A 23,630-nucleotide genomic window follows, 5' to 3' on the forward strand; every position below is an offset into this window, starting at 1 on the left:
CACTACACACAGGAATTTTTAGCACTGGCAGAAGGAAGGAGTCTGACAGCTTTATTGATGTTGAATCACATATTGCACAAAAAGAAGTGGAACATCTGAAGCCAGGGCCACCTACACACGTGAAAAGGCCATTTTGAAAGGAATTTATGGATTTCACTTGCTTCAATTCAGCTGACATTCTATAATCCCTACTACTGTCACTGAAAATCTTCAGCTCTGGGTTCTCTGTGAAGGGATATTGACATAACAGATGGTTTTCAAGCTTCTTTTGGAGTATATATTTAAAGTTACATCCATAAACTTATTCATGAGGATGTACTTCATCCCTGACCCCTCATCCTACAGAAGGGGGATGCTGGTTCCCTCCACAACCCCATCATACCAAGATTGACAGTGCTGTGGATCATTTCTGTTCAAAACTACTCTCCTTCCATGTGGGATCCTGTCACCTCCAACTGCACACACGGGACATTCTTCTGGACTGACACAATCCAGGGACAGCTCATCGAGTATTTTCCCTGTTTCAAAACAGCAGAGCAGTGTAAAGATGCCAGTAGTCATGAACTGTAAAACTAGTCATGGGGTTAAAAGCAAAACAGTACTTCTGAGGTGAGCTTAAACCTCCTGAATACTCTGCTTGGTGTTGTGGCCACTGCCAACTTGACACCAAGAAGTATCTCTCTTCTTCCCTCGTAATGGCTTTTATTTAGATATTGAAAGTACCTAACCCATTGTAATACCTGCCAGCACCACACAGAAGGTATATATATCTTTAGAACAAAGCATGGAAGATGTCAGGATATCGGTAACATGGGGGAAATGACATTTTCCATTTTACATGTTTATTATTTATTTCTCCTCCTATCCTCTACCTTGTTCTGATCAGAAATACCAGGGCCCAGAATAGCTACTTGGGGTCTTAAAATACCTTATTTGCTTCCCCTCTTCCCTTTCTTCTCCCTGTCCCATATTTCCTGTCTTCTTTTTCTTTTTCCTTTTCTACAAGGTAGTTGCTGGAATAGTTAAGCTACAAGCTGATGCTCATGGGAGGATGCCAGCTGGGCACTTTCAGGAGCATCTTGGAGGTAATAAGCAGGTGAAGGCAATGTGTTTCACTGCTGTAGCTGCCACGAAGCAGAGCATTTTATCAATTCCCAGCACAAATTCATATCCTAGTTTAACCACAGAGTCAACAATCTCTGTTGCCCTAATCCTCCAGTCTCATCAAGCTGTTCCCATCCTCCCTCATCCTTGCTGGCATGGGTTCATCCTCCTCTTCTGGGCAACACTTCATGCCCTTTACACACTGTGCCCATTTCACAAACCCAAACCAAGATGCCCAACCACCTCCCTCCTCAGGCAGTGAGGAATTGTGGTGAAAACACATCAGTGTACCTGTTACAAAGAAGAAAAGCTGCTTAAATAAATCAAAAGATGGGTTTACCTGCAGGACAGTGCACATGGCATCCTTCCACACACTGCAGAGGACACTCCAAAGCCTGGGGGTGTTGGCATGTGACAGGACAAGCGGGTCCACAGCTATTATATCTCCATTCACACTGATAATCTAATTCCTGCCTATTCAGGTCTTCACAGCTTTGTGCTGTGCAAGGGACAGAATCAGAGGAGAAAAAAAAAAAAAAAGTCAAACCACAGTGTATATCCACCATGCCTCTCAGAATTATCTGAGACAAAGTGGACCACATATATCTAGAAAAAGAAAGATTTTCACTTTTAAATACAGATTTTTTTGATTTTTTTTTTTTTACTACATTATTGTTTGACTACAATCAAGGCAGATCACATCTTTTTTCACACAATGAAATACTTGCTCAAGACCAGAAATTCTTAGGTTTGGTAATAGCAAGTGCAACACAACCCCAAACTGTAAACCTTATTTAATGCACATGTACCTCCATATTACTATTTCCTCCTCTAGATTTTGTACCACAGGCTATTGCATCCCCTAATTGATGGAACGGGTTTGCCAGGTACAGAAATAAACAGGGGGTGGGAGAGTCAAAAAGAGCTGAAAACCCAGTCCCATTAATGTGAAATTCTCCAGATGTCCGTGGGAGCAGAGCTAAATCCAACCAGTCTGAGCCAAAACTTTGAATGTTTTCACAGAGTTCTGCCCCATGATTTCTGTACTTACGGCACAGAGTCGGTGACCTCCAGTGAACAGCAACCCCTTTCTGTGCACAGGCGTGTGCGTAGGCCGCAATGGTGTCACAGAAACATGCACAGTCCCCAACAGACTCACAAGCACAAGTGTCATACAGGCAAATGTCAATGTAGGGCTCCGGATTCACCTACAGGAGAGAAACACAAGGCACAGGACAGTTCATCTCCTTCCTGTACGTATTGTTAGCCTTCAGATGGTTTGGCTGCTCCACTTGCCAAGGCTCAAGGTGGGACATAAATCAGTGCAAATCTTTCTGCTGATGTCAGCAAGGATGGCAGTTTGTGGTCACTTAATATTTTTAAGCCTTGTCCCCATTCCTCTCATGCAGCAGATTGGGTATAATACAGCCTGAATAGCATTGCATTGGCTCAGCTCCCCCTTCCCTCAAACCTCAACCCTTAGGCCTTACTTCGTGTACAGTCTCTGGACTGTACAGTAAAATTTCCCTTGGGAAGAAGTTACTTCATAGCTTAATAGGTGCATTTTCCCATAAGGGTGCATTTTCCCATAAAGCGTCAGCTACAGGACAAGGTGAGAGATGAGAACACCAGCAAGTCTGCACCAAGTCCAATGTGCTGTCAGCACAACTATGTTTTTTCCCTCAGCTGTAATCAATGTCAGCAAAGATCATGTAGCATTGAAGAATGTGAAACATGTGACCCAGTACTCACCAATTTTGTGCATTCTTCAAAGACGTTTCCAGACAAAATGCTGCATGATGTTTCTACCATCATCTGCTTCACTATGTTTCCACCACACAGTGGAGACATCAAGGTCTGTTCCAGGTTGGGCTTAATATTGTAAGAGACAAATAGAGATTACATTAGCCTTGTCTTCAGGACCTTGGGAGTCTTCAAATTGAAGTAGGAGACTCACTAGCAAAGGAAATTGTTTCTTTGAGTAATGTTTCAACCTGCTGTACAACACACATAGATCCTGCTGCAGCAGAGCAGATCACTTCCTTGATTTTCTCCAGCTCTTACTTCTATCCTGAAGTTTTAACTCAGGTATTTTGATAACAGGAAGACCCATTGTACCAAACACCCATCCTGACAAATGATTATCCACAACTCCTCAGAAGGTCCATGAGACTTAAAAATATGATCAGATTTCAGCAGACAATATCCAAGGCCGCTGCTGAATAAAAACAGCTCAGTATTCCCTCCTCCCATTTAATTTATCTAAGAACAAGGAGCACTAGCATTGACAGGGAATTTAACACAGCAACACCCTGCAGGTCCTGTCCTGTGCCTATGACAGTGAAATGAGAAGCTGCTCCTTCTCAGTCTGACACTGCAGCCTCACTACTCAGTACTGCACCTTCTTACTGCACTTCAATCAAGTCATATGAAAAAAAGTGACATTCAGCAAAGTAATATTGTGGCTATGTCACACTGGTACATAATGAGCAACTACCCCAGAAGATTTCACACGATCAAGAATAAATGCTTCAGTGTATTTTTCTGGTAATTTAAATCTTGTAAGAAAAGATCTAAAGAAGGATTTTTCCACCCGCCTGCCCCTGATCACTTGGACAAATTTTCAAGGAAAAAAAATTCAGCTGAATTAAATGCTTTGTTTTACAGATGTCAAAACAAGTTGTTTTCAAGGTGTTTCCTTGCACATTTCATTTGGAAATACTTAGGGCTTCCTTTGTCAGCTACATACAAATTTATTATTCAATATCATTCTTGCAAAACTCTGTATTTGGAAAACAGGAGGCAGACTCTTATGTGTAGTATAATTAGTATCCCAAAAAATGCCCAGCACTGGGACATGGATAACGCTTTTAGAAAGAAGCTATCCTCCCCAAAATTCACAGGCAATGATGGATGGCAATAAGGTCTCCTATCCCCTCCTGTATCCTGCTTTTTCTGTTCAAGCCTTTCTAACCTGAAAATAAAAACTGAATGTTCTTTACTAAAAAAAAATAAATCATACAGAAATTAACCTATGTATTCCATGCTTTGTAATGGAGAGACTAAGATATCTTGGGATATAGAAATTTGAATAGGAAAAAACAAAATTTTTATCTGAACTCCCCCTGTCTGAAAATTATAGCTATTTTTTTAAGATTAAACTCTAAAATCCAGTGATAGCTGGATTTCAAGCATCTGGGCTGGATAACTCTAGGAACAGTCTCTACCATACAAATTGGCTATTTTAACATTCCTCTGAAGCCAGGCAGCCCAGAGGCTTTACTTAAGTTAATTGACCTTTCACCAGATTTAAAGAAATAATCCTATTTGGAAAAAAACATGGGGGGAAGGAGTTAATTTCTATGTATTTTAATCCTTTCAAAGCTCTCTGTCCATTTTTCAGTGTAACTGTAACCTACATTAATTAGTTTTCACAGTTCATTCACAATCACCTTTGCAACATCAGCACAGTGGGAATTAACTTTCCAAGAATTCCCAAAGTCAACTGGATCTACTTCAAGATGTTCACTGCTGCTGGTCAAATCATTGTTTTGGATTCCATCAAAATTTCCACACAGACCACACACTTGATCCTTGCAGGGAAAAAAACACAGAAAGCATTAATCTTAAATCTGTAGACCAGTTTAGGGTTTTGTTAAGAAGTCTTTTTAGCCTGGTGCTTTAATGCCATGAAGTTTAAAAACTGAATTACTCATGGCCTTGCCAAGGGCACTAAAACAGTCTCTCCCAAAGAGCGTGTGGCTCCCATTCCCATTCTGCTTTACTGAAAGCAGGACCATGCTGTCCCCAAGGCCTCCAGAAAGCAGGACTGCTCTAGTGAGCAGTGCCCTGTGGCTCAGCTTGGAGTGTATCCCTACAATCCCATTTAATTTTTGGAGATCGCTGCCCTATCACCATCACCAGCAAATCTGGCTCTTTATGTTGATCTTCTTGAATGCAGAAGAAATCCCTCAAGGCATGGTTATTGTGAGGCCCCACAGCACTCATTCTTTCTGTCATAATTAATTTCCAATGACCCAGGATTTGGCACTTATAGTTGAACAACCAAGAAAATAAGGCGCTCCTTCAGTAGTACCAAACAACTCCTACATTTTTGAACAAGTTCCTAATATTTCATCAAAATCTACATTTTGAAAAAAGATAAAAAGCTGTTCCCCGGGAACAGGTTAAGTGCAATCTTTAGTGAGAATAAGAAATGAAGCAAAAAACACTTACTTTGAAATTGCCTTTTAAGATAATGGAGACTCCCATGGCCAGGTCCCAGGTCACACTGATGCTTTTGCCCAGTAAAACAATGTAATAACGGCCAGACTTGATGACATCTAAATTATCATTTTCACCCTTTGGAGGTACCCTGATGTTTACCTGAATGAGAGAAACACATTGTGCTATCAGCAGTGTCTCTCATGTTTTAAAGTAGGTGATTTTCCAGTGGGACACATTACCAGGTGCTTCAAATCATCCTGTTCTCCAGAGAGTTTCCGTGCACTATCCAGATACTCCAGAGAAAACCAGAATTTTGGGATACAAGTACAATATTTCAATTTCATCCCATTTCCAAAGTCTTTGAATGTGGTCCCAGAGTATAACACAACATATGAAGGAGGGCTGATAAAGACAGGTTGTACTCAATTAATTACCAGTTTAGTATTGGTCACTAGTTCACTGAATAATTACATGTTGGTTTGGGCTTTTTAAATTATTTTATTTTTAGGAAACTTTACATTTAAATTCTGTTCTTCCGGTTCCACTGTAATGAGAACTGATATGAGTGGGAGAACCACTCATATCAGTGGCCTCTGAAAGACCAGTCTTATTCTGGAGTCAGGAAGGACTTTCTTCCCAACTACTACACCAACAAGAAAAACCCAGAGAGATTCCTTTCAGTGTCAATTCATTTTTTCCATCACTTTCCCTTCCCGTGAGCCTCTTTCTTTTTCCATCTGGCTGCAAATTCGTTGCCTCCAGCTACTAAGAATTTAAGAGATTAATTTAAAATGCTCTCTTTCAAACCACAATCCCCTTTCTATGGGATCTCTAATAGGAATATTAACCACATTTGGAAAGTAAAGTCTGGCATGGATGCTACTTTAAGCACCATTAATGCATTAACTACTTAGTTCTGGAAGAGGGAGATGAAAATTTTCGATCAGTACAGATAGAAATTAATGTAAGGGAGAAAGAAGAGTCCAGAAACCATTCACCCACTCTCCTACTTTGAGGGAAAAATATTTCCTTATCCCACTGTCTTATATTTCCTTATCCCATTTCTTTCTTGCTCAAGTCAGTAAAAGTTCAGCATCATAATGCAATTCTTTTCATCTCTGAGTTATCATCAGAAACATTTTTCCCAGAGAAGACAGTTTACATCTTCCATGGGTTTCTTTAGAAGAACTTCAGTGTCTTTAGGGAAGATATTAAAAGATATTTTAGGTACTGAAAACTTTTTAACTTTCTCCTATGCCCAACATATTACTACACAATATAGTCACTTGACCACTTAAAATTCTAGAACAATCTTTGTCCTTCCAAATTCAGAGGGTTCCAAAAAACAGAAGAGGACAAAGTTCAGCTGGGGGGTTGACATAAATTACAGAATTTTTATTTATGGAGGCTTTTTGCCCAGCCATGAAATAATAAACTTTTGACCTTGCGAACTTGCAGTTTTGTTTCAGAAAAGCAAAAATTATTTCATTTTTTTAAAAATGTCAGCCAGAACTGTAACATGTCAATTAAACCCCTACTTAGTGGCAGCAGTAGAAGCTGCTCCCAAAACATATCATCTTAAAACAATGTTAATTTGAAACATTTTAATGTTTAAAAAAAAAACCCCTATATTCTATATATATACTATATAATACTATATATATACACTATATAATACTAATTCTTCTGCTTACTTCCAAGGATTCTTGTGGAAAAGGAGTGTAGAAAGTCATGACTGAATAAGAATTTGCCTAAGATCTCCATATCAGTTGGTTTTCCTTAATGTCTTTTGGTTGTTGTTATTTTAAGCAAACCTGCTCTAGATATTATTACACTGAGCCTTAAACTCTCTGAAAAGACAGCTAAAAATTCTCTCAGGGTCATATGGACAGTGCTGTAATACAGACCTAGGTCTTACAAGGTCAGGCTCTCTCAGGAACCACTCTCTGATGCTGGAGCTGCTGGATGCCTAAATCACCTGCTGTTTTCTTCTGGCCCTTCTTACATATCCAAATGGAATCACAGCTTTTCTGAAAATCTGTCACCTAAAGAAGCTTTCAGACAAAGCCCAGCTCAATGGAATGATCCCTGTACTGCTATTCACCCTCACCCAAGCCAGGGACTCTTTAGCAGTAGAAATAAAGCACAGGACAACCAATATGTCTTGTGTTCATTTCTGCAGCACCCAAAGCCTACATGGATCCTATGCTGTCAAGGTGCATAGACACGTTTAATAAAAGTTTTTGTGTTCCTGCCAAAGTTCAGTGGCAATTTGCAGGCAATTCCAAACCTGGTACAGCTTTGTCTGTTAACCCAAAAAAAGGCAAATGTAGAGTGGGTTCTGAAAAGGCAGCGACTGAAACAATAATCCACTGCAGCTCTGCAGTGGTTGAGCTCACAGGCAGCATGAGTTGTTACAGTGCTCAAGGCAAAGCCCTCTGGAAAGCTCATTTCCTGCTGGGAAGAGACATTGGAGGTGGAAGTGATCCTTGGTTAATTCTTCCATGTTTGTTAGTAGCAAAAAGGAAGAAAAAGAAGAATATAGTCGGGTGGATATTCCATCCAGCAATTTAACAGGGTGAAGGACAGCTGACATTTCAGCATCAACTTGTTTGAGCAGTGACTTTTTTTGTGTGTGTTTGCTTAGTCCTTCAGATTGCTAAATTAGCTCTGATGTTTTACTAGCCACAGGTCGGTCATTTCTTAACCCTTCCTAGCACTTCAAGTTGCTGGAAACAAGCTTTGACAAACCATGTTTAGAAAGAGTCTGTGGCATCCAATATATGAAGGACATGGAGCTGTTGGAATGAGTCCAGAGGAGGCTATCAAGATGATCAGGGGGCTGGAGCACCTCTATTGTGAAAAGACTGAAAAAGTGGGAATTGTTCAGCCTAAAGAAGAGAAGGCTCCAGGGAGACCTTATTGCAGCCTTCCAGTAGCTAAAGGGACTACAAAAGAGAAAGAGACTCTTTTCAAGGGTCTGGTGTGGGACAAGGGAAAATGTCCTCACACTGACAGAGAGGAGGTTTAGATTGGATATCAGGAAGAAATTCTTCCCTGTGAGGGTGGTGAGGCCCTGGCACAGGTTGTGCAGAGACGCTGTGGCTGCCCCATCTCTGGAAGTGTTCCAGGCCAGATTGGATGGGGCTCTGAGCAACCTGGGATAGTGGAAGGTGTCCCTGTCCATGGCAGGGGAGTAGAACTGGGTAATCTTTCAGGTCCCTTCCAACCCATACCATTCTATGATTATCTGAGATAAACTGATTGGCATTAAGCAGAAATACCAAAATAGCATTATACCTCTGGAAATAAAATGGATAAATATAAACCTGCTAATCTGTTAATTTTATTATCAAGAATCCCTGAGCATGAGGTCATTCCTGCCTCAGTTTACTGAACAATCTGAAATTATTTTCCAAAAAAAATAGGAAAGAAAAAGGAAGAGTACATACGTTTCCATTAAACAGCTCTATTTCCCCTCCTTCATACAAAATGATAACCCTTTTGGTGCACTTTTCTCCAGTGAAGCCACAACCTTCATTCGAAATGAGTATCTGGAATGTCCCAGAGTCACCCTTGCAGAAGTCCTATCAGATAAGAAAATAAATGAGTCAGTAATGCAGAGTATTTGAAAAACACATACAGGGAAAACATAGAGAAAAAAGAAGCCTCAAACAACACTGTGTAATCTGTGGTCAATAGGATATATACTGGCACGCCATGTTCATTTAGTTTATGCTTAGCACGGTTATTCATGTGTTCCATCTCTTAAGTGGGGCACACTCTGTCAGTAACACACGTGCATAATTTGGAGAGTATTTTTTGGCAGGGAGAATCCACAATGATACTCTATGTGTGATATTTAAGATGTATGATGGGCACAGGGCATATCTGAATACACAGCTTAATGTATTTGATTTTCTTCTAAGTCAAATATTTCTGAGATCCTTGGAGAATTCATACTGCATTTATATGATAACTCATATCTCTCTGGCCTTTTAGATTTTATTTTTTGGTTCATTTTTTTCAGTACACACCTTTTAAGAAAAAGGCCCTGTGTGGAGCTCTCTGTGTCTGTCATTTAAGGAAAACAGACCTAAATTCCATTTTTAAGTAGTTATGTAGTAGCATATGGTATTGCTGCCCATAAGACCTTTACACAGAGCTCTCAGGAGTGGCAAAGCAATCACTCCTCAAACATAATCCAGCTGGCATCAAGGTGGGAGCATATTTCAAAGACCTGGCAGAGGCAAGTAGATCATACCTTCCTCCCTAAGCAGAACTGCAAGGAGGAATGTGCCTCATGAGGACTCTGTAGGGAAAAGAGTATCCCACCCAAGAAACACATCACACATTCTGTAACTGCAGAATACAGCTGTTATCAATCAGCACTTAATCCATCTAGTTTTAAACTCAATTTTCAGATGAATCCTTGTTTGCACAGTCGTTTCTAAATACATGATAATTTGCATGTAGATGAGCCTTTATCTTAGTTAACTCTAAATTCTGGCTGCATTCACAAATCTAAAGTTGGCTTTAGTGTGGTCTGCCTTTATCCCCCTCTCCTCCTCACTGTGAGGAAAATGGATATTGTCAGGGTTCTCCAAGCAGGTGGTGCATGGAACAAGACAGGGACCATACTGAAGGGAATGAGCAGAGCCTGTGCTCTGGGTGTATTTAGGTTAGGTTCACTGAGCATATTCCTTGTCTCACTCAGCCAGAGAGCAAACTACCACTACAGGATAAAGAGGAAAAGAAGAAAACACTGGTTTGTGGGTAGCCACAATTCCATTTTAAAGATGAGATTCAGACAGCTCTGCTCTGTACCAAGGTGCTCTCATAAGGTTCACGATGACCAGCTGGGCACATGACAGCCTGATTTCTATGGAACACAATGCACTCTTCAAAATTCTCAAGACATCTCTGAAGAGATGTCTTGAGAATTAATAATTAATTCTAAGAATAGAGCATTAATAAGCTCTATTCTTCTCTACTATACATCTGACTTAGTAATTAGAAATAGTTAACTGTGCTTTATCCAACACTGGGCTTCTCACCTGGTGTCAAACTCTTTTTATATGATTGGGCGGTTTTAGCATTTGACATACTCTTACCTGAGCTAACACATATTGGCAGTTTCCTGGAAACTTGTATTTCAATCCATCAAATGTCAAGTAATGAGCTGTACCAATAGCAGTGCAGGTGCCATCACAGAGATTTTTGGTGCACTCCCACTTCCTCCCCTGGCACGTGCTGTAACAAAAAAGGAAGCAGTTGTCCTTATCTCAATGTAAATAACAAGCAAGAGAATGAAAAGTGTTTTAGGCAAAGTGAAAGTATCACAGACTCTGCCTCCTGGATGTCTCTACCACCAGATGAGAGGTTCTCTCATTAACATAAATCAGCATATGTTAGCAGTGGGTGCATAAATCCAAACAGTGCATTAAGATTAAATAAATAAAGGTTGTGTTTCTCTGTTTCTTATAAGCTGTGTAAAGGACTCTGCATGGTTTGAATTTCCCTGTTACAAAATAGGTCAGGACAGAGTCTGCTGCAATATTCTTTCATACTATAATTTTATTTAGGATATGCTGGTCTGCTCCAAGTACCCTTTCAGCAAAACAGAGCATCCACCACTCTTTTCCTTTCCCAGAGCTATCCTGGGGGACCACAACCTTGCTACAGAAGCTGCAAATATGAAAGGGGAACTTTCCCTTGACATCCACAGGCTTTTGATCAGTGAAAATAAATTGATTTGCTAACTAGCAAAAGAATGAGCAAATAAAATACAACCCACAATCAGTGGAGAGTTAGAATACCATTTGACACGATATCTAATAATTATAATTTAATAATTAATTAAGATTAATAATTAATCAATAAGGACGGCAAAACATTCATCCACTAAATGCTCCATGAATGCAGATAGATATCATCACTGCCCCAGGAATTTTCTAATCAAGCTCTGTGAGGGCAGGGAAAGAGGAATTCTATCCATGCTTTACAGACATAAAAACTTCAAGTACTTTCCCAAGATCAAATTGCTACCCAAAGGAAAAACCAGGCACTGAACTGAGTTCTCTAATAATGCCTTAACCTTAGCATAAACATTATTTAATCTTGGTAACATTTCACATCATAATAAATATTGTGCAAGACATTTTCTTCAAAGAATGAAATTTCAGTAACATGAAACCTCTTGCCCCCTCCTCTTCTATGAATTCTGTGCTAACAGTTAGACAAGAGCAAGATCTTGTAAATACGTGCATGGACAGATTATAAGGGGCGTGGGGTGGTTAAATTCAGATTAGCAATTTTCTGCTGAGCGCTGCTGCACAAGTGTGACTCCAAGATTTTCATTGAGCTCCACAATGAATTCCCAATACATTGCATAACAGAAGGTTTGCCACTGGCTTAGGCTTGGAGACATTCCATTGTTCATGAATTAGGGTCTCCCATATGTCAAGTCGGATGTAAATGCCAAATCTGACACCTCTGGCTCATATATTGCCTTTGCAGGTGTTCACATCTGGCTAAGAACAAGTGAGAATGAGAACTCCTGCAACAGCAGTACAAAAAGCAAAAGAAAAGGAAGATCACAACCTCCAAAATGCAGACTCTCAACCAATTCTCAAAGCAATAGTAATTTCCTATATCACTTTCTAAATGACATTTGACTTGATATTTGCTGAGAACTATCAAGAAACTTCTCAAAGTCACATAGTTCAAAAAAGCCATAGTGACATTTTTGAAGGGACCTTATTTCCAATTTTACATTCACATTCCCAAAAAACACCTAAAATTTGAGGAAGAACTTTTTATTAATGAGAAAAAGGCTTATTTCTAACATTTTCTTGACCCTGATATTGAAGGAAATTCTATGTATTTCAGGAAATATATTTTATAATGGTATTGCCAGAATTAAGTGGGCAGTTACAAGAATAAAACAACACACTTGTGACTACTTTAAGATCAAAGGTTATATGGATAATTGAAAACATAAAGGCTGATCATGGTTATTGTGAGGAACCTTTCAAATTTGTTAACACTGAGGAGTTTCACGCTGTACTCTTCTTGTTTCAATAAAATTTTCACAGTGTCTATTTTTCAGCTGAATCACTTTTACCTAAATGCAATGTAAGCAGGTTATAGAATATGTATCTAGACAAAAACATCCATTTCTCTTCCATCTCTTTCCTTTTCAAGCCTATTTTCCCCCAAGTTTTATTACAGTACATGGATGCACATTGTTATATGTAGCTGCAAAGGAAAGAAATGAAACAAATCACTGGGAGGTCAGTACTTCCATATAAAACCTTCATCCAAGGCTAACTTATGCTAGTTCAGAGCAGTCCCACTAGCTAAAAAATGCAAATCTTGAAATCAAATTTGTTATTCAAATAGCAGCATACCAAACAAAAATCAAGCCTTGGACTATGCAGTGGTGCTGATTCTCTGACCCAACTCTCCCCAGTCATACTGAGAATGATAAACATTGCTCCTGGGATTGCCACAGAGCTGGACAGGGACATTTAGGGTAGAATACGTAACAGATTCTCAAGTATGAATTTAAAAGAAAACAGATTTCTCACACCGCTAGTGGCTGAATGTCCTATACCCTGGACTTTTGGAGCTCTGAAGGAAAGAGCCATCATTCACACACACACACACAGAAAACAAAGCACCTCCAGTGCAGCCAATGTGCTGTGCAGGAGAAGCCAAAAGTGGCCCACTGTACCTTACCAAAGCCTGTGCTGAGGGCTTCCCTCCAGGCACACTGAGCAGCCCAGAACTCCCCTTTGGACATATAAATCCTTTTCTAGCAACCAAGCAGGATAATGGTGAAAGACACAGAGCACTCACTTCTTTCTTCTAAGAAAGTAGCAGTTTTCCATTTATTTTCATCTTTTTTAATATATCAATGGATAGAGCACTCTTTTGAGATATTAAAGGTCGACCCTGTCCCTTTCCTAATTCTTTATCATTTGCTGAAGAGCTCCTGTCATATTATAGCTGGTGCATCCCACCCCTTCTGGCTGAAAATGGCTGATTTGAAGGGCCTCAGACAAAACAAAAGGAAACAAAAAGGGAAACAGAATAGCAAAGTTTAGTGACAAAGCCCAGGCTCCATTCCTTCCACCCCAAAGCATATAAGTCCTATATTGTTATCTTGTGTTGCAAAATCCACTATCTAGAGCCTACAGAGGAGTTACACAGACACACAACTATTTGTAGGGCACAAGGTAGAGGTTGCCAGACTTTGCCAGGAATTTTATTGGATCTTTATGCAACACATAAAGGGAACGAGTTGTCTGTGCAATTACTATGCAGCAAAAACTGGTTTTCTATAAAAGAGATCTGTTAAGCAAACAATATTTGGTGTTATCAGAAACAGGCCCCCTAAAGAGAAGAACACCTTTCCAGTGGCTCACCAGGTGTTGCAGTCCTTAGTCACTGTTTCTCCCTTGGCATATTCTCTTCCATTGTGGAAGCACGGGCACCTCTCAGGAGCAACACACTTGTTCTCATGCCGCACCTAAGCAAAACACAATTTTGTCACCACACGGGGCTGTTGGTACGTAGCCATGTGCAGGTCGAGCAAGCAGCCAGGAGCAAGCACAGAATGTGTGGATGAAAAATAAAAGAAAGGTTGAAAGGAATAAAAGAAAGTATGAAGCCTATCCAAGGTAAGAAAGGCACAGTAATACTAATACTTGTAGCCATTAACAGAAATAGACTGTAGGTACATAAATCACAGTCTTACAGGTACATAAATCACAGCTTGCCCCCACCACCTCAAGCTGCTGGGAGAATAGATGACATTATAAAAGAATGTCACAATGAGAAAGTCCAGGATGCAGTGAAGCAGGGTAACCTGAGCATGGAGAGCAGGTGAATAGCTTCTCACACACAACAAACTGGAAAAGGGCCTACTAGAAAAGCAGACAAAGGGCCCAGATGGACTAAAAATGGAAATAGGAACATCAAGGAGACCAGAAGCCACTAACTTCAGCCAGTGCCTGACTAACTCTTGCACGTACAAGTGCAGGTTCTGCTGTCACAGAACAAAGCCAATCCTCTATCAACTCTCCTCTGAAAATTGCAGTAATCACTCATTTTCTTTCAAATCCCTATTTATTTCCTGGAAGGCAGGATAAATATCAGTCCACTTGAGGTATTATTCTGCTCTCTCTGCAACCGGCCCTGTTGCTGGGAAATAGGACTTCATATTCTACCCATGTTTTCAGTTTCACCCTTCTGCTCTGAGTGTCTCTTTGTATAACAACAAATCATTTGTCCCACTTAAACAAGAAAAACCAAAAACAAACAAAAAAACTACAACCAAAGGAAAACAAGTAATGGCTTTAGACTATTCAGGTTTTTCACTCCTTTTCTGTTTTCTTTTTCTGTGATTACTTTCCCTTTTGAAGACCCCCAGTTTTAGAGAATCAAACATAACCATAGCTGGCTATGCTGACTTTTCACTCAATATCAGTTCTGGCAAAGCCAGGATAGGTTTGGCTCTTGTTTCATGGAATACCTAAATGGAGAGCCTTTCCCCTTCCTCTCATTCAAAAGTCACAAAATATCACCTTCCCAATTTAAACTCTGCAAAATCATCAAAATAGTTTATTTTTTACCATTAAGTATGGGCCAATGAGATCAATGTAGTCTGAAAGCCAGGTTAATAAAGAATAACAGCTTTGCCTTTTCCTATGGGAGCCTAGAACTGCCACATGGAACAACTCACAAAAAAAAAAATTCACAGCCCAGAGACCCTTCCTTCATATGCAGCTCCACATGCTCTGTGGCTTATGGAGAGCTGCATTATGCCAAATAAAATCACTTCAATAAAAGCAAGATGGAAACAAAGAAATGCTTTTCTAGATAACACAGCTGCAGCTCTGCCTTCACCTTTACAGAGGATGGTGAGAAAGTCCAGACAAGACCAGAAAGAAGAGTTTAGTACCTTCTTTCCTTCCTTCCTGGTGGTTTTTAGGAAAAAAAGCAGGAATATGACCTCACACTCGTGGCTACGTTGCTGAACTTTTGCAGAGTGTTCAGCAACAGAGTTCACAATACACTTGAGGGCTTGCCTCTGAATACAAAACTTGGGATTAGACATCTGGTTAGTAAAAAGAGAATTAGAACTTTTTCTCCTTGCTCCCTAAAATCCTTGTACAGCTTGGTATTAGTTATTTTATCACAACCAGCACAGCAGCTGTTAAACCACAAAAAAAGAAGGAAGAGCACTTTGTCTTGAACAGTGACAGACAGTGGGTAGGATTCAGGAAGCAGGATGCACAAATCCAAAGTAGACTTTGACCAGAAGAATGATAATTTTTTTCTGCAAAATTCAATAAATTACAATTTTGTTAACAGTAACACACAACCCACTGGGCGTTTTAACACCCCATCCAAAATCTGGGGCACATCTGGCAGCCTGCTGCCATGTTGCACTACAGAGACCATGTGGTACTACACTACAAGGCCAGAAGAACTATTCACAAGCAGATGGATATTCTCTCGAAGTATCTCAATCCATCAGTAGACTGCAGTTAATACAGGAGATTTAGCAGTCCTGAGTGCTTGAGATGACAGGAGGCAGCAGCACTGGCAAGGCAACCACACAAAAAGACAGAGGTTTGTAATGAAAACATCAGCTGTTTGCACCATTAAATGCCCTTAATTCATAAATGCTCTGCATCTATGAGATTACAAGTGGTTGACAACCAGCCCTCCATTACTTGGGGATCAAACAGGAATGTCCATCATTTCCTTGATCTGTCTTATTAATTGCTAAACATCGAAAAATCTTGCAAAAGAAAGAACAATATTACAGGTTTCCAAACCTTTCAGATTCTCCTTACCCACACTCATGTGGAGAGGGAGGTGATCATCCCGCTCTGCTCTGCATTGATTCAACCTCACCTTGAGTCCTGTGGGCAATTTTGGGCACCACAATATAAGAATCTAAAGCTGTTAGAGTGTCCAAAGGAGGCTACAAAGATGGTCAAGGCACTGGAGGTGAAGCCACATGAGAAATGGCTGAGGGTACTTGGTCTGTTCAGCTGGAGAAGAGCAGACTGAGGTCAGAGCTCACAGCAGTTCTGCAGCTTCCTCATGAGATGAAGAGATGGGGCAGGCCCTGATCTCTGCTGTGTGACCAGGGACAGGACCTGAGGGAATGGTGGGAATTGTGTCAGGGGAAGGTTAGGGTGAAATTTAGGAAAAGTTCTTCCCCAGAGGGTGCTGGGGCACTGAACAGGCTCCCCCAGGCAGTGGTCACAGCCCCAAGGCTGCCAGAGCTCCAGGAGCATTTGGACAACGCTCTCAGGCACAGGGTGGGATTGTTGAATGGTGCAGGGCCAGGAGCTGGGCTGGATGGTCCTTGTGGGTCTCTTCCAAGTCAGGAAATCCTATGGTCCTGAAATCCATCTCAACAAACCTTAACTTTGATCTCTTGGTTAACACAATTTGATGAGTATCCCTCTGTCAAGGGAAGCTCAGAAAGTTCTGTTCCTCCTGACACATGTGGGTTTCAGTGGAAAGTCAGCCAAAGGTATGGAAGAAGCATGGGATTAAGTAAAGGAAGCAGGTCAGATTAGAACCCAATAGCTAATAAGAATAAGAGACTGGTTTGGGGAAGAAGGGACCTTAAAGATCACCCAGTTCCATGGGCAGGAACACATTCCACTATCCCAGGTTGCTCTCATCCCCATCCAACCCAACCTTGGACACTTCCAGGTCCATGGGGCATCCACAGCTTCTCTGGACAACCTGTCCCCACTCTCACAGGGAAGAACTTTCATAAATTTTTGTTTTAACTAAAACAGTCTCTCACCCTTACTGTGCAAACAAAGTTAACAACATGTTAGAAGATCAAAATGTGCTGGTTTACTTGACTCCTCTTTCTTATGTCAGCTGCATGTCCCTGATATTTATTTGACATGCCCACCTCCTTATGAAGACATTGTAATGTAGGATAAGACCACACTGAAAAATATACAGCAGAGAAATCAAAACAGTCAGGTAAATTTCATTTGAAAACAGTTAGCAAGGAAAAAACCTTCCAAGCTTTCCTGGTTAAGATGTTTAGGGTCTGTATTTTTTTCCTTTTTCTGCTAACATATCAAAGTCTTAGAAACAACTTTATTTCAGCAGTCAGAATGCAATAAAATATTTAAATTGTAAACCTTATTTTTGTTAATGTTGTTAGGAATAGAAAGAAACTAATTTTCTACTTTTTCAGTGTCTGGATTTTGTGCTCTCTGGTTGTTCTGCTCCTCTCTTTCCCCAGAAAGGTGGTTAACACTCCATTTGTATATTTATTAATATTTTCCAAGGGGAAAAACTGAAGTGCAGTAAACTAATCTGAGAAAGCATATTTTTCCACACACTTCTGCACATATGTTATGATTTCTCTTTTCTGCTGTGTAAAAGGGTGACAAGTATGGAGAATTTCCCACCTTCCAGATGATCAAAGACAGAAGAAAAAGAATTATTTTTATGACATATTGAACATTTTTATTTGCTAGAAATCAAAACAATGTAAAATACTAAGTCAAGATTAACTAAAAAACTTATTTTTCAGTTGAAAGAAATTAGGTTATGTCTTCAAGCTAAGTTATCTGTGAGCATTGATAACTTTCATATGCTACCATAAAAGAAAAAAATCTTCAGTAAGAAGGCACAATTTATTCCAGCATGATAATATGTGCAAATATTTATGGGAATGCATGTTGAGTAATCTGTTACTTCCCACAAACCTTCCTGCAAATAGCAGCTCAACTCTGTGAGTGCTTGTAAATTAGGCAGGATTACAGAACACCAATAAGGGAGACTGACCAATAAAATGGTAATTCCTTTTCCCAGTCCCTTTATTGCTCACCTCTGCTGTACAAGCCTGGAAAACACAGACTTAGACTTTGATTTGACTTTGTTGAGCTTTGTCTCTGTGCTTCCAGAGTCTCTGTGTTAGAAAAGGACAGGATGGGAAGGAGATCCTGGTCACCATCCCAAATCTTTCTCTAGTCAGGGAGCACAAAGCTTCATTGCAGAGCGCAGAGATCAGAAAAAAGGGTTCTCCCAAACCTCATCCCATTGGGTGAGGAGGAGGAAACTGCTCTTTGAGAATGAGCTGGCAGCTCCTGTGGAGCCAGGAGTCAAACACAGGATAAACAAGACACACATGAACAGGGACTGGGCTTGATCCTGGTTTTTGCACGGTAGTGGTTACAAGATCATCTCTACATGGGCTTCTCCCATTGTGGCTTTGGTGTATCTCATAACTTTTAATCTCTGCCAAAAGGGAAGCCAATGAGAACTAATAATTGGTTTATTGAATCAGTTTATCAATCAGTTCACTGACTTTAGTGAACATTAAACAATACTGTCATCTAGTGGACAAGAATTTATTTACTAATTTATTTTTTTTTAAACTACTGAGCCTGAATCCTCAATCCAAAACCTGACAAACCACCTTGTTGAACTCAGGGGTGTGTTTCACATCACTGCAAAGTCAGCTGGAGTTTACAATTCCAAAAGGCGAAAGACTGCTCTCTGGGCAAAAATTTTATGAAACAATTGTTTCAACTTACTGAAAAAGAATATGAAATACTGTACCAAACATGACGGTTAATAACTAGGAAGTTGGTTTGGTGGTTGAGATTTTTTCCGGCAGAGTAGTATCATAATTTTCATTCCATAATTATGTCAAAAGTATACTACTACCATATCCCAGAAGTGAAACCAAAAATCTCAAGCTTCTTCACTGAATCAGAGGTCTGTTCACCTTGGAGCTCTTGGAACTTTACAAGTACACAAGCTTTTCTAAGTTTTCTTATCTTGCTACTCTTTAGGAATATTTTTCACTTAGGGGACAGACATTTACACACTGAAATATGAAAATAAGTAACACTTGTTTTTAAAATTGTGGTGAAAATTCATGGGTGACTTCAGATTCTATTCTTTTTCACCTCCAAGACATTTCAGAAGCCTGAGCTTTTGCCTAGAGGTGGCATTTTATTCTGGAGTAGAATCTATTTACATAATTGTGTGTTTATCAGCAAAATACAGTAGCAACGCTCAAAGTATGTTTCTATTACTGCTAGAAATTACTGCATACTGAGAATTTTGGAGATGTTTTTCTTGTAAGATAATTGAAGGAATTTGGTGGTAGAAAGCACTGAAACTAATAATTAAATTTGAGGCTTGCAGTGGGACATAACACTAGACTCCAGAAAGCCTCTTTCAGTGAAAAAAGAAAATCTGTTTAGTACACCATCTGCAATTCCAAGACACCCCCTGGCATAATCTTACCAAATTTCATATCCCACATTCCTTCTCCCAGGGAACCTTCAATTTGGTACAAACCACAGGAAGGCAGCTGGAGAGATGGAGACTTGACAAGGAGGAACCAGTATCAGCAGGAAGGGTGGCTGGATCAGAGAATCCCAGAACAGGTTGGGTTGGATGGGACCCTAAAGACCACCCTGTTCCACCTCCTGCCATAAACAGGGACACCTTCCACTAGACCAGGTTGCTCAGAACCCCATCCAACCTGGCCCTGAACACTGCCAGGGATGGGGCAGCCACAGCTGCTCTGGGCAACCTGTGCCAGGGTCTCGCTACCCTCACAGGGAAGAATTTCTTCCTAATATCCAACCTAACCCTGCTCTGTCAGTGTGAAGCCATTGCCCCTTGTCCTGTCACTCCGGGCCCTTGTCGAGAGTCTCTCTCCATTTTTCCTGTAGGTTCCCTTCAGGCACTGCAAGACCACAATGAGGTCACCCCCAAAGCTTTCCCTTTGCCAGGCTGAACAATTTTCTCAGCCTTTTTTTGGAGGAGAGGTGCTCCATCCCTATGATCAGCCTGAGTATGGGTGTACTTCTGTCTCTCTGACTAGGAGCTAAAGGAAAACATGAACTGGTCTTCAAAGCAGGCTTTGGAGTTTTGATTCATAATTGTTTTTTACAAGTTAATGTTCATCTTCAGTGCAGATATACACATTCTTTAAACCAGCCACAATTTGACAGTCAATACTTCACAACCACTTATTCCAAAGCTGTAAGATGGTAGGAGAGAATGAAGGCAAGAAAGCCAAGAGGACCTGCTTCTCGCTGCTGTATGGAAACTTGCTTACCATCCCTTTTGGACAGAGGCATCCAGATATGCAGCCATGGCTGATGCACTCCAGGTCATAGTTCTGGCAGGTCTTGGTACATTCCACTCCTTCTGCTCTTGGGTTGTTGGCAGGACAAATAATTTTTTCCATGGGGAATCTGCATGTCAAGCTTCTTTTTACTTTTAAAAAAATCAGTTTACAAAAAGTGCAATTAGAACTCAAGTATTGTTGGCACAGCATTTTTCTAAAAGGTGGATCAACACTTTGATTAGAAACTAATTTAGAATATAGTCTGGAACAACACCACTACATATGACATGGCAAAGAAAATACCCCTGACTTCCCCTGGAGTGACCTCAGTTAGGCTGTCATGAAAGCAATAATATTAAATAATACTAATTCATTCTAAAGCAAAAAAGCTGCACTAAACATAAAAGTGCAATTCCAGACTGCACTAGGGCTATGCAAACACCTCTAGGCACTGTACAAAGTTAGCAGAAAATTGATATTCTGAGAAGCAACAGTATCATATGTTATTGCATTTAGAGCCATTTCCCACACTGAATATAACTATATTGGTGACTGTAAATAACAGTGTCCTGAGTTTCAATACAAACTCATTGAGCCTTTGTGGTCTGACAGAAGACCAGAATGATCTTTTTTTCTAAGAAACTCCAGGATATTATTTCAAGTGATACTAGCAATATGCATCTCTGGTGTTTTGTAAGTCTTGACATCCTATTATCAGGAAAAGTATGTCTTAGGAGCATTAAGGGAAGAGTTTGGTGAGATATTCACCTGGAAGGTGAAGAACACCTGAAGAACAGGTGACCCATCCAGCAACACTGTCCCTAGCAAGCAACATTAAGCAGGTCACTGCCCTGTACCAACAGAGGCATTTACAGTGTTTTCCTCTAGAAGGTGGTATATCCTGAGAAGGTGCAAGACAAACAACAACCTTTGTCTCCAAGGCACTGGCAAATATCAACCATAAATTTCCTCCACACCCCATGTACAGGTGCATTTGTCAGTGTGCTGTGGAAGACACCATGTTTGGCTCTACTGATGTTCCCATAGAGATCATAAGTTATCCTGAGCTGGATCACCAAGTCCAACTCCTGGATATTGCCAGGCCTCCCTAAAGCTCCACTAGCCCTGTCCCCTCTGAGACACATCCACTCTCAAACCCCCTATCCCATGACAATCCTATAAGATCCATCCATGTATCAAACCCCAAAAGACTCCAGAGCACTGCTGGCCTTTCTCCAATGCTGCAAACCCCAGTTACATGCTAGATGTGTTCCCATGCACTTCTCACAGCCTTCAGTCAAATATTTGATAAACCTGTCCACTGATGGGAAACGTGGCAGCTGTCAGTCTCCAGGAGGTTTTATGGAGATTCCTGCTGGCTGGAGGGCACACTGGAAACCTGGCAGCAGTGTAACCTTCAGGCCACTAAAACCCTCATTTGCACCAGAAAAGAGAGTTTTCATCCCACTAGTAAGAAGCAAAAGGTATAAACTAATGACTTACTGATGTCTTGTGATCCTCAAATAGCAACTGGGGACCTCAGATCACTGCCAAGGCATCCTTTAACCTTTTCAGCTCAAGAGAGACTGCAGTGGCTAATTATAATTTTAATTTTGAGAGGTGAGATTCAGTGAGCCCTGCACCCTCCCACACATCCCTTTTGTTTCTATCCCCCAAAAAAGAAAAAAATTAGAAAAAAAAAAATCTCACAATATCACAGCTGTTGCAACCTCTGGAATTTCTTCTCCAATCTACACTATCAAGATACTGAAGAGAAAAAAATATAAAAATAAAATATTAATTTTTAAGGCATACTAACTTCTGGGAGATGGTCTCTCATCAGCAAAAACATCAGCCAGGAAGGCACCAGGAGCTCTGTTTGTACTGCAATGCATGAATCCATTCTCACAATAGCTAAGAAAAACAAATAGAACTTATATTTAATTAAACGACATTTAGCTTTCACTCATGCTGATTTTCAGTCAACAGGGAACTTGTCAGAATACCAAACTACACCTCAGTGGGGCTGAGCTGGTGCTCTCCATCCACTGTGTCTACCAACATTAAAGGCAAGCTTTCCTTAAGGGAGTTGATGGGATACAGTGGCATGGCAACCCAGCTGCCTGCCCTGTCCTCCTGGAACCAGTGCAGCTGCACAGGGATAAAGCTAGGCAAGACAATAGTCAGTTTTTCTGTGGAAAAAGGTAAGGGACCACCTAGTTCCTGAAACTTGGGATTTTTGTGGTAGAGAGGAAAAGAACACACTGTTCCCAAAACTGAGCCTGCCCAGCAATTTGCATCCCCACTCCAAGTGTACTGCTACTCAATTTAACAATTAGAAATGCTTTTTAATACTTATATCTTCGACAAGCGGTAATTAGGTTTTAACAGTTAAGAAGTGTAGCACAGTACATTAAAGTGACATTTTAAAAGCCCACAAAGTAACTGTTATCAGTAATTAAGCTCCATTTCAAACTGGCAGGAACTGTTCATAGAACAGGGCTTAATACTAATTCTGAGTAAGGTGACATTTGAAATTAACTGGAGAGAGATACAACAGCAAAATTCACCATTTGGCTTGTTGGAGGCAAAATCTTGCCTCTTCTTTAACTTCACATCTTCTAATTTCAGTAGATGCACAGGAACTGACCCAGTTAACAACTCAAGCCGTCCAAAAATTGGAGTGACAATGTGTAGGGAAGGGTTACGAATAGTGCACTTACCACATGGAGTAATGATCTGAGAAGACATCCTCTGGCTGGAAAATCTCCCCATCATAGTAACAGGAGCACTGGGACTTGGGCACGCACTGCTCGTGCTCATCCAGGTAGTGCCCAGGGAGACAGTAGCATCCCTCCAGGCAGAGCTGCTCACAGTCCTCCTCTGGGTAGGACAGTGACCGACATGTCTGGTTGCACGGTGTCCCACACTGCTGGTACACCTGGCCTTCAGGACAGGTCATTGCTAGAGAAACACATGAGGAAGAAGAGCATTTGATCCAAATCCAGCTAATGGAAGAGCTGCCTGAAACAGACTGGGAAGCTTGGGATTAAAAGATATTTGCTCAATTTACTCATCAATGGAGTGTTACACCATCCCTCCTTAACTGTTTATATATACACACAAACAAACCCTTACTAAA

At 40.6% G+C, this 23,630-nt stretch overlaps 1 protein-coding gene across 1 annotated transcript in view; it reads right to left on the reverse strand.

The window, feature by feature from the left end:
- The window catches only part of VWF (von Willebrand factor), a 127,200-nt gene that overhangs the window by 56,373 nt on the left and 47,197 nt on the right, over positions 1-23,630 (reverse strand). Inside the window, exons 16-27 of the mRNA XM_015628568.3 lie at positions 23,212-23,452; positions 22,308-22,402; positions 20,477-20,637; positions 13,764-13,867; positions 10,446-10,584; positions 8,784-8,918; positions 5,341-5,490; positions 4,557-4,697; positions 2,857-2,976; positions 2,156-2,312; positions 1,445-1,603; positions 383-518 (exon numbers count right to left, since the gene is read on the reverse strand). Of these exons, the coding sequence (XP_015484054.1) occupies positions 383-518; positions 1,445-1,603; positions 2,156-2,312; positions 2,857-2,976; positions 4,557-4,697; positions 5,341-5,490; positions 8,784-8,918; positions 10,446-10,584; positions 13,764-13,867; positions 20,477-20,637; positions 22,308-22,402; positions 23,212-23,452 (1,738 nt within the window). The remainder of the gene's footprint in view (positions 1-382; positions 519-1,444; positions 1,604-2,155; positions 2,313-2,856; positions 2,977-4,556; positions 4,698-5,340; positions 5,491-8,783; positions 8,919-10,445; positions 10,585-13,763; positions 13,868-20,476; positions 20,638-22,307; positions 22,403-23,211; positions 23,453-23,630) is intronic.

This window comes from Parus major, chromosome 1A (assembly GCF_001522545.3).
Source record: "Parus major isolate Abel chromosome 1A, Parus_major1.1, whole genome shotgun sequence".
In the NCBI taxonomy this organism is placed as follows: Eukaryota; Metazoa; Chordata; class Aves; order Passeriformes; family Paridae; genus Parus; species Parus major.